The sequence below is a fragment of the Vespa mandarinia genome, chromosome 2 (assembly GCF_050613455.1).
Source record: "Vespa mandarinia isolate Hongniang chromosome 2, ASM5061345v1, whole genome shotgun sequence".
In the NCBI taxonomy this organism is placed as follows: domain Eukaryota; kingdom Metazoa; phylum Arthropoda; class Insecta; order Hymenoptera; family Vespidae; genus Vespa; species Vespa mandarinia.
This window is the reverse complement of record NC_140811.1, coordinates 12,898,844-12,911,831: the sequence shown is the minus strand read 5'-3', so window position 1 is coordinate 12,911,831 and position 12,988 is coordinate 12,898,844. Positions and strand designations below refer to the sequence as shown.

Genomic DNA, 12,988 nt, shown 5'->3' with positions numbered 1-12,988 from the left:
GCTGTCAGATAAAGATAAAAAAAATCAATTCAATTTCAATCGTTAGAATTGTAACTACAAAAATGTAATTTTCGTTCGATTTTATAGAAAAAATGCAGAAAGATCGTAATCATTCATTTGGCCTTCGCAAAATATTCTTCCCATAATCTACTGCTTAGAAAATTATCAAGATGCCTTTATAAACAATAATAAAAACTATTTATCACGATCAAAGGACGATATCTCTCAGCTTCTTTTTCTTTTATGGTAAATTTTATTAAAGCAGTCTGTTCAAGCTTATAATTGGCGATGCATGTAATAGATATTCATTATGTAATTCAAATTGAGAGAGAGAGAGAGAGAGAGAGAGAGAGAGAGAGAGAGAGAAAGAGGAGAAGAGTAAAACAATTGATGGTTCTTGTTGCATGCAACATTAGATAGTAAACTTTAGAGCTTGTAATTTCATAGAAGGAAGGGATAAATAGGGATAGACAGGTACAGAGGAAGATAGGTAGAGATGGAAGGATGAAATTGAAGTAACTTCAATTGAATCGGATACACACAGAATTCTAAGCTACTATAGTCCTTTGTTGAATCGTAAAGCGATCGCATTTCTCTCTCTGTATAATTCAATGTATGATTACTGATTGTAAAAAATGAATTTTTGCGATGGAATGTATCTTTCTCTCTCTTTGTCTTTTGCTAATCATCATTCGGACATTACAACAGAGAGAAAAAGAAAGAGAGAGAAAAATAGAGAAGGATAAAACAAATGAAAATGATAAAAAGGACAGAAAGGATTGAGAGAGAGTCGTAGGGTCAGGGTCGCGGTTACTTTGCAATGTGACGCAAACAGTGCTCCTCATTCTATCTCTGTCTGCATCTATTTCACCAGCGCAACAGCTATACGCGCATGGAATCGATTTTGGCTTACGACTATTGGCGCTTGACTTTCGGTGGACGCGCGACGTTGAACCTCACCGAGGGACGGTAGATCCATGCGAAAGATGTATGCATACTTGTTTATATGCATGGCTCTAAAACACATAATGATCTTAGCAATCTAATATAACGCAAATTTAATGCATATGCTCCATACTATAACGATACCATTATCTGTTCTCTCGTTGATCATTATCTTTTTGTCTTATCGTCTAACGAGAAAGTCAGACGGACTTTCTCAAAGTAGATGGAAGGAGATCAAAGAAGATGGAAACAAGCTATTTATAGAAAAATTTTTAATTAAGGAAGATATTATAATGTTTGTTTATTGGAAGAAAAAAATTTATTTATTGACCGTCAATTCTCTATACTATTTAAAATATCACTATTGATTAATGTTCATGAGAAAACTTTTGACGTATCATGATTTAAATATTCAGAAACTTTAAAAAATAAAATAAAAATAAATTCAGTTTAAAAGAAACTGTTATAGTGTTTCAATTAATAAAATAGAGTGGCTAATTCTTAACGTGTATTTTACGAATATTGATAATCGAATCGAATGAATGACACGTCGCTGGTGATTAATTTGAAAGATTAAACTGTACCAATGTGAAACTCCATTTTTAAAGCGAACGACATAAAGCTTTTTCTACTTGTATTTCACGTATTCCTAAAGGTTACTTTTCTTTTCTTCCTTTAATTTTCTCAATTTTACTTTCTTTCATGACTTCAACCACTCTGATGTAATTAACTGACACCTTTTTTCGTGCTCACCACTTCGAATTAGCGAACGCGAACAATCGACCCTTTAAAATCTTCTCTCGGCTTCGTTTATATACGAATTTGTGGGACTCACGTTATGCGAGAACATTGAATGCGCAGGGAAGAATGGAATTAAATTACGCTCGCCGTAAATGGAATAGTCTGTGTACATACGTTAATATGTGTCAAGCTTTTCACCGAATTATTTAGCAAGCCATCTCGCTTACGGTGTTAGATATGCTTTTAGGTCGAATACAACTTTGATCATTCTCCTGAGTCATTCTTCGTGAATTTTTCTTTATTAAAAAAAAACATTTTGAATTAATAGGAAAAATTGATGGACCTATTTGAATTTTATAATGAAGTATAATATCAGTATAATTTTATAGCTGTTATAACGAAATTATAATAAATTTTCTAATATCTTTTATCTTTAAGTTATGTTTCTCTTAAAAATATTGAAAAAAAGGAAATACTTTAAAAAAAAAAATGAAGAGCGTAAACCTATTAATATTACACGTCACTGTCTTACTAATCTTTGAAATTCTTCATATCTCAAGGAAGGTCGTTAAAATTTCATGTTTTCCATACGAGTATTGATCGATCATGTCACGCAATATTTCAAGTTTGTGCTTTCATTGTTCGCAAGAGAGAAATAATCCACCCATGTATAAGGAAAAAAAATCTATCAAGAGCGAGTCAATACTCCAACGTTTTGACAGATTGATTACAGAACATTTGGAGATGCGAAAGTAATTATTCATTAATTAAATAGTATTACAGAATAAATCTAATTATATATAACTATGTATTTTTATAACATAACGATTGATATCGCTCGAAAAAAAAAAAGATTGAATTATGAATACAATTTATCGATTTATTTTTACTTCATTAAGGTTAACCGTTGCTTATGTTTATTTATTTTTTTTTTTTTTTTTATAGCTTTAACATTTTAAATCTTTAAATTCTCAATAAATAAAATGTACCTTTCATTATTATTTATATCACATTAAATAAAATAAAAAATCAATGAAAAAATAGAAGCAATGCACCTGGTATTCAACAACCACCTGACTCGTTTGCGAAAATTCTGACAACAAGTGTTAGCAAAGTCGACATCGTGGAAGAGTTGAACATTCCAGGTGATAACGAGCTGATCGAAGCTGCAGAATATTTGATAAGAGCTGAGGAGGACGCAAGATTTGCTGAAAAATTAGCAGCTATAGAAACTGCAATTGCTGCAGTACCACCGGAAATGGCTGAGGAAGCAGCACTCGCCGCTAGTAAAAGTTATCAGACAGAAAAAATTAGCATGATTAAAGAAAAGATACCAGGTGAAACAGTGATAGAAGTACTCGGTTATGTTGGAGTTACTAAACCGAAAGAAGGAGATTCGTTTCATATCTGTCAATGAATTAATTTATCGATTGAACTTTCATTATCTTTTATTTTTATTAATTTTTTTCATTCTTTCTTTTAAATAATACATAACGTTTTAATTAATTTCTTTATTTTTACATTATATATTCGATATTCGTTAATAAAGATGAATACACGTATATAACTGCACGATGGTTACTCTTGAGAAGTATTTGTATACTTAATTAGATATTCTAAGATTTGTTTGAGAATCATCAAATAATTTATCTTTCACGTTTTTCATCGTTTTTTATTTACCATTGTAGATCATACGATAGCTTAAAAAATAAATGAAACCTTGATCTTAACCGCAATGATGTATAAACTTTTATTAAAGTTTCTTAATTAAATTCACCATTTTGTTATAGACCTTTTGGTTGACAAATATCCTTCTCTGATATCTCTCCTTTTTCTCCTTTTTCTCAGAACAATTTTGGATAGTAGGAGAAAAAAAAAAGAGAAGAAAAGATACGCTTTGTCAAGTAATACTTATTTTTCATTTATGAAGATTAACGAATGATTAATGATTCGGAAGAATAAACGGAAAATTTTCCGAGTTGAGTTTCTCGCTCGGAATAAACGAGAGAAAGCTTTCGTAATTTTAGCAAAAGGGCTAATAACATTTCAAAGGGTAGATATTTATCTTTTATCCAGTAAAAAAGAAAGAGTGACTTGGTTTTTCTTTTAAAACTTGCGACCGCAAGCTAAGGATACGTGATGCACTATCGTCCCTTTCTCTTTCACGTAGGACGAGGAAGCACAATAATGCCCACTGCATATTTTCTGCATTCTTTTCTCCTCCTTTTTTTTTCTTCTTCTCATTCTCTTTCCTCGTCCTGTTAAACGAAATAGCTAGGAGCGATAGACAAGATTTTTTACCGTTGAAAACTAGTACAAGTCAACGATTTATTTCTCGTATTATTACTTGCTTGTGCAATACACGCCAAATACCTTTCACTATTCTTCAATACGCTCGACGAAAGAATTTTCTCAAGAATTTGCCACTTTTAAACTTATATTAAATCGTTACTGGTATGATCTTATTTTCTTTCGTAGAATAACGATTTAATACATTTAAAAATTTTCTCATGATATCGTTCTATATTTTATAATAAAAATATAAAATAATTCAAAACAGGTTAATTTGTTTTTTCGAATTTCAATAATATTTGTAATAATTATTTAATTTAACAATTATGTACAATAGGGTTATAATATTATATTATATTATGCTCGTCTTAAGACAGCGCGAGTGGTATTGTCACTATACTATAATGGAAAGTATCTATACGATGTGTACCTGCTACATGAGCAGCAGGTTGCGTAAGTAAGCGAACGTTCTATCCTGTGGATTACTATGATGGGAGTCGAAGTAGGAGTTTAAACCCACGAGTTTTCCAACTATCGACCCAACGCCTTGCGATTTTCTCACGTCAAGATATCTTCTATAATAGTTTACTCTTCGATAGTTCTTTGTCTTTTCTCATTAATATGTCCATAACATTAAGTACACTTCTTCGTTAATTCAAATCACCGCGCTTTATTAATGCCACCAGATAATATAGATTTCAAAAATTATTCATTAAAAATTTTATTGCATAAAGTGTAAAGATATGTACGCTGAGTTTTTAAATCTAAATATCTCGAAAATAACAAATTTCTGAAAAACAATTTTACATTAATATAAATATGAACGACAAATAATATATAAATATATATATATATATATATATATATATATATACATACATACATATGTGTGTGTATAACTTTAAAAATGTATAATATATCATTACTGTATATGGTTCATACGAATCGATGAAAATCCATTCATGAATTTTTCGATTAATGCGATGAACCGTCCGTTTATTTCGTACATAATATTTGATTATTACGTTCAATCAAATAAATTACATTCATTAATTATAACCTACTCAATTATACTTTAATCATATATAATTAAATTAACGATTGAAACATATAATTATATAAATTTGATCAATTGATTTTTTTTAATATTCATTGAATTTATTCGAAAATTTGAATGCATTTATGTATAATATTTTAATGAATCTTGTTTATCTCTTCCGTTAAAAAAATTTTATTATATTGTTTTTTATCATACAATCGTTCATAGATATTATTTAAACATTGCGATAGAAAATTATTTTATTTCTCACAGAAGAGTGGAGTGAGAGCTTTCCATATCAACTACTGATAGGAACTGGAGTTGCCTTGATGGCTCTAGTACTTTTAGCTGCAATTAGCTTCCAATGCTCTTCTACTTGGCGATGGTTGATGAGTGTCGCTCGCCACGAAAACGACGAAGATGCGAATGGTGATTTGTCTCAGCAAAATGCCATTCGTATAAGTCACTCCTTGCCGGATTTACAATCGGAACCGATTACTCATGAATATGTTCAAGAACAAAAGGACAGTAAGAAGGTATCGAAAATTTTCGAAACGTATAAATGGAAAATATTAGATTATGATTATGAAAACAAATTTTCTTATCTTTCACCTTACTTGTATTACGAATAATCAAAAATTCCTATTCCAATGTTTTCTTTGCAATCAATAATATGATATAATAATATAATATAAATAGATATGGGCTTGAAAATTTTTTAGTTAAAATATTTCTTATGCATACAATAGGTGTTGCGTCAAACCACTTTGCCAATTGTTCCAATGCGCCATCAAAGTTTTCAACGGCAACTGTCCCACCGTCTCGACTTGCCCAGTATCAAATTCAGTATTTGCAGTCTGGAAAATCGTAGCGATTCTAGTCTCGGCCTTATCAAGGTAAGTTCGTGCTACAAATAACTTGAAAATGTTAAACTATAAAGGGAACCACGGGTATAGTTGAAATGATACAAGTGCATTCTACGACTTCATCATGTTGTTAGAGCATATACTACTTATATCACGTGTTTTCCGATAATTATTTCTCTTGATAAAAATGAATCGAATCAATCGATTCGTTTTAACAAACATCCATTACGTAAGAAATTTATATCACCAATGAAGCTTCACTCTCATGAGTTCTCTCATTTCTCGTTTAATGTAACAGGAAATGTTTTACAAAGTAACATTGGTAAAGTTTTGTTTCAAATGATGTCATCATTGATGTTATAGCCGGAACTCTACAAAAAGGATCTCGTAAGACAGGAAAGCACGGAGAGTTCTAGCACTACAGAAATGGAATACGCCGGAAAGCTACACTTCGCTCTTCGTTACGACAAGGAGATCGACGGTCTCGTCGTTAAGGTAAGTTCTACGGTTTCACGGATAATCTTACAGACGTTAGTGATAGAGCTTTTCAAGAATTTCATTGTCGCGTTAAAATAAGTCAAAATTAGATACGGTTTCCATAAATTTATAGATTTTCAAACAATTACATATTTTTCTCATTTATTTATGAAATAAATAAAAATCGGAATATTACGAAATACTGTGAAATAATTAATCAAAGACAATAAATTTAAAAGAAATGATAATTAATAAACGTAATCATCGTTATGTAATAAAAATAAATGATGTATTGGTATATTTGAATTTTTAAATAATTTAAATCCTCGATGAGAAATATTTAAATGAGATTCATACGTGAAGGCGGTGACCGACATATCTTCTTCGGTTTCATTCTTAATTCGTTAGAAAATTGTGTCACCGTTCATTCATGATGTGACACGCACGCAAACCTCCAAGGAGAATTAATGCTTCGTGTAGCTCGATTTGTTGCAATAGAGAAGAAAAAAGAATTCCTGTAAAGGACGCGACAATACGTGAAAGGAGGACACGAGAACTATCCCAGTACTTTGTTTGAATCAAACTATTCGTTTACTAGTTAGAATCATAGAAAATGTTAAAGTGTACCTCTAACATCCCTCGTCTCACTTGATTACATTTAACATTCTATACTTATTATAGATATAATTAGTTCCTTCCGTACTGCTTGTATCAAATTTAACTTCTACCTTCAGATATCTCGAAAATCTCGATTAGATCATTCGAAATACTTCGATCGTTACTACTCGAATTAAATTCAACAAATTAGAATAATTTAAAATTGAAATGAAAATAAAGTCGTACTTACGTGTTATTACAAATTAGTTTCGAAAGTATTTTAACAAAAACAAGATAAAATTTTGCCGACGAAATTATCACTATGAATGACTAAGTAGGCTAAGTTTAATTAACCGGTGATCATTAAATACCAATGGATACACGTGAGTAAACCTGGTAAAGCTAATGAGCTAACTAAATGCGATTTATTTACGTTAAATTACGCGCGTCCTTTTAAAGTGGTCTTCGTTATCGAGTACATTGAGTAACGCACATGTTCATTAGAAATTATTGGACATGGAGAGAGAAACAAAGATACAGAGATAACGAGAGAGAAAGAGAGAGAGAGAGAGAGAGAGAGAGAGAGAAAGAAAGAAAGAGAGAGAGAGAGAGAAAGGAATATGCCCGTTACGATCACATTCGATCTTTCAGAAATAGCCGAGACACGTGGCATGTTGAAACCGAGAAACGTAAGCGTGTATTACGCTATGCCACCTACACCTTTTGACATATTTCTTCAACTTCATTCATAAAATAGCACGTAGGAGAAACGAAAGTGAAGTCAAAGGCAGATCTTACAATCTTTCCTTTTATCTTTCGAATGACTGGGAAGTTAATTATTAGTTTTTATAAAAGTTACAATAATTAAAAAGTTTTTACTTTATCATAATATAATTTGTTTCAAGTTATTAAAATATAACTTTTTTACGAAACATAATATATATAATATAAAAGAAAGAGAGAAAAATTTGTCAATTTTATTAGTAGAAAATTCTGAAAATTAGAAATAACTGTATTTTGTAAGTAATCGGATGGAAAAATTTAAAAAGTCTTTTATCTCGAATGCATAGCGATTTTTTTTAATATAAATGTGGTAGAGTCATTAAAGCCGGAAATAACGATGATACATGTCTGTGAAAAGAAAATTATGAAAAATTTTTATGTAACGAGAAAAGTATGGAACTCAATTAACCTCGGATTCGTTCGTTTCCTTGTATCTTGAAACGAAAAAAATATTCACCCCCCGATGAAAGTCGGAACGTTAATGCGGTTGGTCCAAACAAGGAGTTAGATTAATTACCAAGTTGATTTTTAAATTAGGTTTTAGAAGCTCGAGAATTACCGGTGAAAGATGTAACAGGTAGCAGCGATCCTTATATAAAGGTATATCTCCTACCCGATCGAAAGAAAAAGTATCAAACGAAGGTTCATAGAAAGAACTTGAACCCGATCTTCAACGAAACATTTATCTTCAGGTAAGTTTAAACGTAAGCAGTTGTTTTTAATCAAGTTAATTCTAACTTTATCGATAAACTGATTTTAAAATTCTAATAATATCATTTTATTTATTACCTTATTTATATACCTTTTATCGATAACATCAATATTCTCATTGGATATTGACAATATTCTATTAATGTCTTATATTGATCTGTTATTCTTACATATCGATTATTTTGCAATAGACTTGATGGAAAAATAATAATTTTTTTCTTTTTTGTCCTTTTTTTTTCTTAAACATCATTTTATTTCTTTAGCGTTCCTTACGAGGAATTGAAGGAACGCTATTTACAATTTTCCGTCTACGACTTCGACCGTTTCTCCCGACATGATCTCATTGGCCAAGTGGTACTTAAAGGATTGTTGGATTGCACCGATCTCGAGCAAGAAATCGAGTACACGATGGATATTCTCTCTGCACCTCAGGTAATTTAAATCGTTCGTTTTAATCATCGATGGAAAAGATATGTTAAGTTTAAACTAATGAAATTTTGATGCTTTTAGGAAAAAGTGGATCTAGGAGAATTAATGCTATCTCTTTGTTATCTTCCAACCGCTGGACGGCTGACTCTGACAGTGATCAAGGCTAGGAACCTCAAAGCTATGGATATAACTGGATCGTCCGGTAAAAACAAAAAAAAAAATAATGAAAAAAGAGAAAAAAAAACTAACTTCACAATAATTTAAATTCGACGATATAAAGTTTTAGTTTGAATATTTTTTAAAACGAAATTAAAAAGTTAATAGACCATCAATGATAATGAAATCCAACCATTATCGGTTGACTTCGTATTAGTATTGGAATATCAAATTAGACGATGATAAAGCAGGCTCAAATTAATTTTATTAGAACGTTAATTAAAGCTATATGATTAAACGTTTCGAATATCATAGAATATAGTATAGTAAGGAGAAACACGCTAGCGTTTAATTATGTTTATCGTTCGGAAAATATCTCTCAATTTATGCGAAGAACTCGATCGTGTTTCATACTCATGAGAACACGTAAGTAGTTACTTACTCGCTTAATCGTATCTTTGTGCCACCATTCTACTCTCCATCTCTTTTCTTTACTTACGATCTCAATTATTATTCTCTTTGTTCTTTAGATCCCTACGTAAAGGTATACCTTCTCTGTCGTGGTAAACGAATAAAGAAAAAGAAAACGACCGTGAAGAAGAATATGCTCTTTCCCGTGTATAACGAGGCGCTCGTTTTCGACGTGCCAGCAGAGAACATAGAAGAAGTCAGCCTCATAGTGAAAGTTATCGATTACGATAGGTACGTGTGCGCGATCTTTTTCTAGCGCTATTACATGTATCCTATTTCTCTAAAAGAAACAAAAAAAAAAGAGAAAGAAAAAGTCACAGTTCAAAGAATATTTTCTATTTGTTCTTTGTCACCACGTAGGATCGGTTCAAACGAGTTAATGGGTTGCACAGCAATCGGTTCAAGCTTTATCGGGATTGGTCGAGATCATTGGTTAGAAATGTTGGATAATCCGAGGAAACCAGTAGCTCAATGGTATCCTCTTCTTGAAACCGTAGCAGGTCATATCCCTTCGGTTGCTTCTGAACCACTTCCAGTAAGTTTGAGCTGCTTAAATAGTAGGTGAGTAGATCAAATATTTTTAATTTATTTTAATAAATTTTTTAATTCAATTTTATTTTCATTCAATATCATCTGAATCATTGTACGATTTACATTCGATTTTAATTTTGTTCATTAAATTTGTCAGATGAAGACAAAAGGTTGGAAGAAAAACATGCGGATGCTCGCAGAATTCCTTGAACGTTGACTTGGACAACGTCCCTCTCTGTCGTCATTTAATGCATATCGCTTGACTGACTTAAGTACAATCTCTATTTCAAACAAGGACTCGGAAGTCAAAACTCTGTGCTTTTAAAATCTTTACTTGCAACAGATGTGGATTAATAAATGAGTACTCGCTAAGGACAGCCTATGAAAAAAGGTAAAAAAAAAAAGAAACAAAAAAAGAGAAAAAAAAAACAAAAAGAAAAGTAAAAAAGAAGAGGGAATCTATGGCCGTTTGCTGGGACTTGTATAAGTTAGTCGAGATTTTCGGCAATGAGAAAGATGACCAAAAAGAAAAAGGAAATAAATAGTTAGGTACGTAGATTAGAGAACAAAGAAAGAAAGAGAGAGAGAGAGAGAATGTGTGTATGTGTTTTTGACGATAAATAAAAATATTACGATATCCATTAAAATTAATCACGGGCTGGACCTGGGATATCTTATCAAACGCACACTTTGATTTTAACGTATCATGACGGTCATGACGTTCATTCGAAATTGTTAGAAATAAAACTTGCAAAATTAGACGGATAGATAAGTTTTTATAAAAAAAAAAAAAAAAAAGAAAGAAAGTCGAGAAAAAGAGACGTATGTAGGTATATATGTGGATATGTACATATATATATATATATATATATATATGTGTGTGTGTGTACGTTATACCTCGTATGGAAGAATTTCAAAATGACGCCTCTTCGTTCTCGCGAAAGCTGGCTGCATCATAATGCATTATGACAAAGTACACAGGGCCTTATCCTCAGGTTAGACGAAAGAACAAAGACAGCGAAATGGTAGTATAAGAGATAAATCATTTTAAAAAATAAAAAAAAAGAACGAACAAAACCGGTTTAATGAATTTGGTATGTTATAACTATGTAAAGAAAGCACACGTTAAAGAAAAAAAAGATAAAATCTGAAAAAGAAAAAGAGACACAGTTATATAAAGTTTGATGAATGCATATAATAATAGAAATTATTGACAGGCAGGTGTCGGCACATAGAAAGAAAATTTCATGACATTACTCCTCGGATATTTTCCGATATTTCCTTGTTAAAAGTAACTAAAAACTGGATATTATTAAATGAATGGATATTATTAAATGAAAAAAAGATAAATGAAGATGGAATCGGAGTAGAGATAAATAAAAAGATTAGAAAGTAACCTAATGTTATTAAAGAGGCTAATTCTCGAATGACAAATCATCCGTGTCCCAGCTTCTCTTTTCTGTTATTTCTCCCTTAAATATATTGTACCATTTTTGAGAACGATTAGGAAACAAACAGTTGAGATCTGACGACCGTCATATAAAAATGATAAAAAATGAACAAAAAAAAAAATTAAAAAGAAAAAAAGATACGATATAATACTTATGAGCACGCTTTTTTCTGTATACTTGCTTCTCGAATTTTTGAAAGCTCGAATATAGTTTTACACCTGCCTGATAAAATGCCTGCACTTTGCGTAGATACTCTTGCAAGACGGGCTATATATAACAATACATGTATTATGTGCTATAAATAATTATATTTATATGTCCGTGGAAAAATATATATGTATATCGATAGACACATATACAATCACACCACAGATACTCGAAAAGAAAAAAGAAAAAAGAAAATATTCTTTGATTCTTACGACAATAAAACGAGCGACTAGGTAGGAACCGAAAATAAAAAAAAAAAAGAAAAAAAGAAAGAAAAAAAGATAAAAAATAAAGAAAAAAAGAAAAAAAACAGTTTTGCAAGCTACAGTTTTGATCAATCCGTTAATATTATTTTCTTACAACTTTTACGTGCAAATTTTCGTAATTACAAAATATGAGAATTACCATTTTCCCCTGTTGAATCTTTTACTATTTCACGCAAGTTGCACCAATCTTTGTAGTAATGTTCTTTCAACGGGATACGTGTCTAGGTATTATACGTGAACAAATTCACAGAAACATACGCATAATCGTAACCTGGGTGAATCATATAAATTTTTACGAACGGATATTTCAAAAATAATATTAGATATTGATGTCTAAATTTTCTTTTTTATTTTTCTAATTTCGATAATTTATTAAGTATCATTATTGAAAGTATATTATGCACGATTATTTTTTAAATATTCGTTCGTATTACTTTAACTATTTCATCCTATATATGCATATATGATATAAAACATATAACAAAAAAATGAAGCTCAACAAGAGCGCTAATTGTGATAAATAATAAATGCGAACGCATATCATGAGTTTCACAAATTAACAAACATTGATATATGTTATTGTCATCGAAAGAGAAAGAAAGAAAAACAGAGAAAATGAGAGAAGATAAACAATAGAAGAAAACGTATGTATGAAAAGTGTGATAGAGAGGGAGAGAGAGAGAGAGAGAGAGAGAGAGAGAGAGAGAGAGAGAGAGAGAGTGAGTGAGAGAGAAAAAATATATATATAATAACGTGGCTGTTGCTTTGTATACTTGCACACGGCTAAATAAATTTACTCACAAAAAAATTGATAATAATGTATATTGTTTAAGAAAAAATATATCGTAGATATCGTGAGGAGATTTTCACAATATAAAAATTCGATACATGTACAATATAAATCATATAATAGACATATATATAAATATATAATATATATATATATATATATATATATATATACATATATATATATTTATATTATGAGCTATGTAAGATAAACGTATTATACCTTTAATTATATTT

The 12,988-nt window shown here is 30.7% G+C and overlaps 2 protein-coding genes across 3 annotated transcripts in view; both read left to right on the top strand.

The window, feature by feature from the left end:
• Window positions 1-12,675, top strand: part of LOC118440719 (synaptotagmin-10) — a 34,117-nt gene extending 21,442 nt beyond the window's left edge. The window contains exons 2-10 of one of the 2 annotated variants that reach the window (XM_035864154.2): window positions 5,291-5,553; window positions 5,767-5,913; window positions 6,247-6,378; window positions 8,278-8,432; window positions 8,715-8,883; window positions 8,962-9,082; window positions 9,567-9,738; window positions 9,868-10,068; window positions 10,196-12,675. In XM_035864154.2, the coding sequence (XP_035720047.1) occupies window positions 5,291-5,553; window positions 5,767-5,913; window positions 6,247-6,378; window positions 8,278-8,432; window positions 8,715-8,883; window positions 8,962-9,082; window positions 9,567-9,738; window positions 9,868-10,068; window positions 10,196-10,199 (1,364 nt within the window). In that variant the 3' untranslated portion in view covers window positions 10,200-12,675. Of the gene's footprint in view, window positions 1-5,290; window positions 5,554-5,766; window positions 5,914-6,246; window positions 6,379-8,277; window positions 8,433-8,714; window positions 8,884-8,961; window positions 9,083-9,566; window positions 9,739-9,867; window positions 10,073-10,195 lie in introns of those variants that run through there. The other variant, XM_035864164.2, reaches the window with a different exon arrangement.
• LOC146873218 (uncharacterized) lies at window positions 2,293-3,103 on the top strand. The gene is made up of 2 exons (XM_085655068.1): window positions 2,293-2,438; window positions 2,731-3,103. The coding sequence occupies exons 1-2, from the start codon at window positions 2,293-2,295 to the stop codon at window positions 3,101-3,103; spliced, it is 519 nt and encodes a 172-aa protein (XP_085511194.1).
• Window positions 12,676-12,988: the final 313 nt, after the last annotated feature.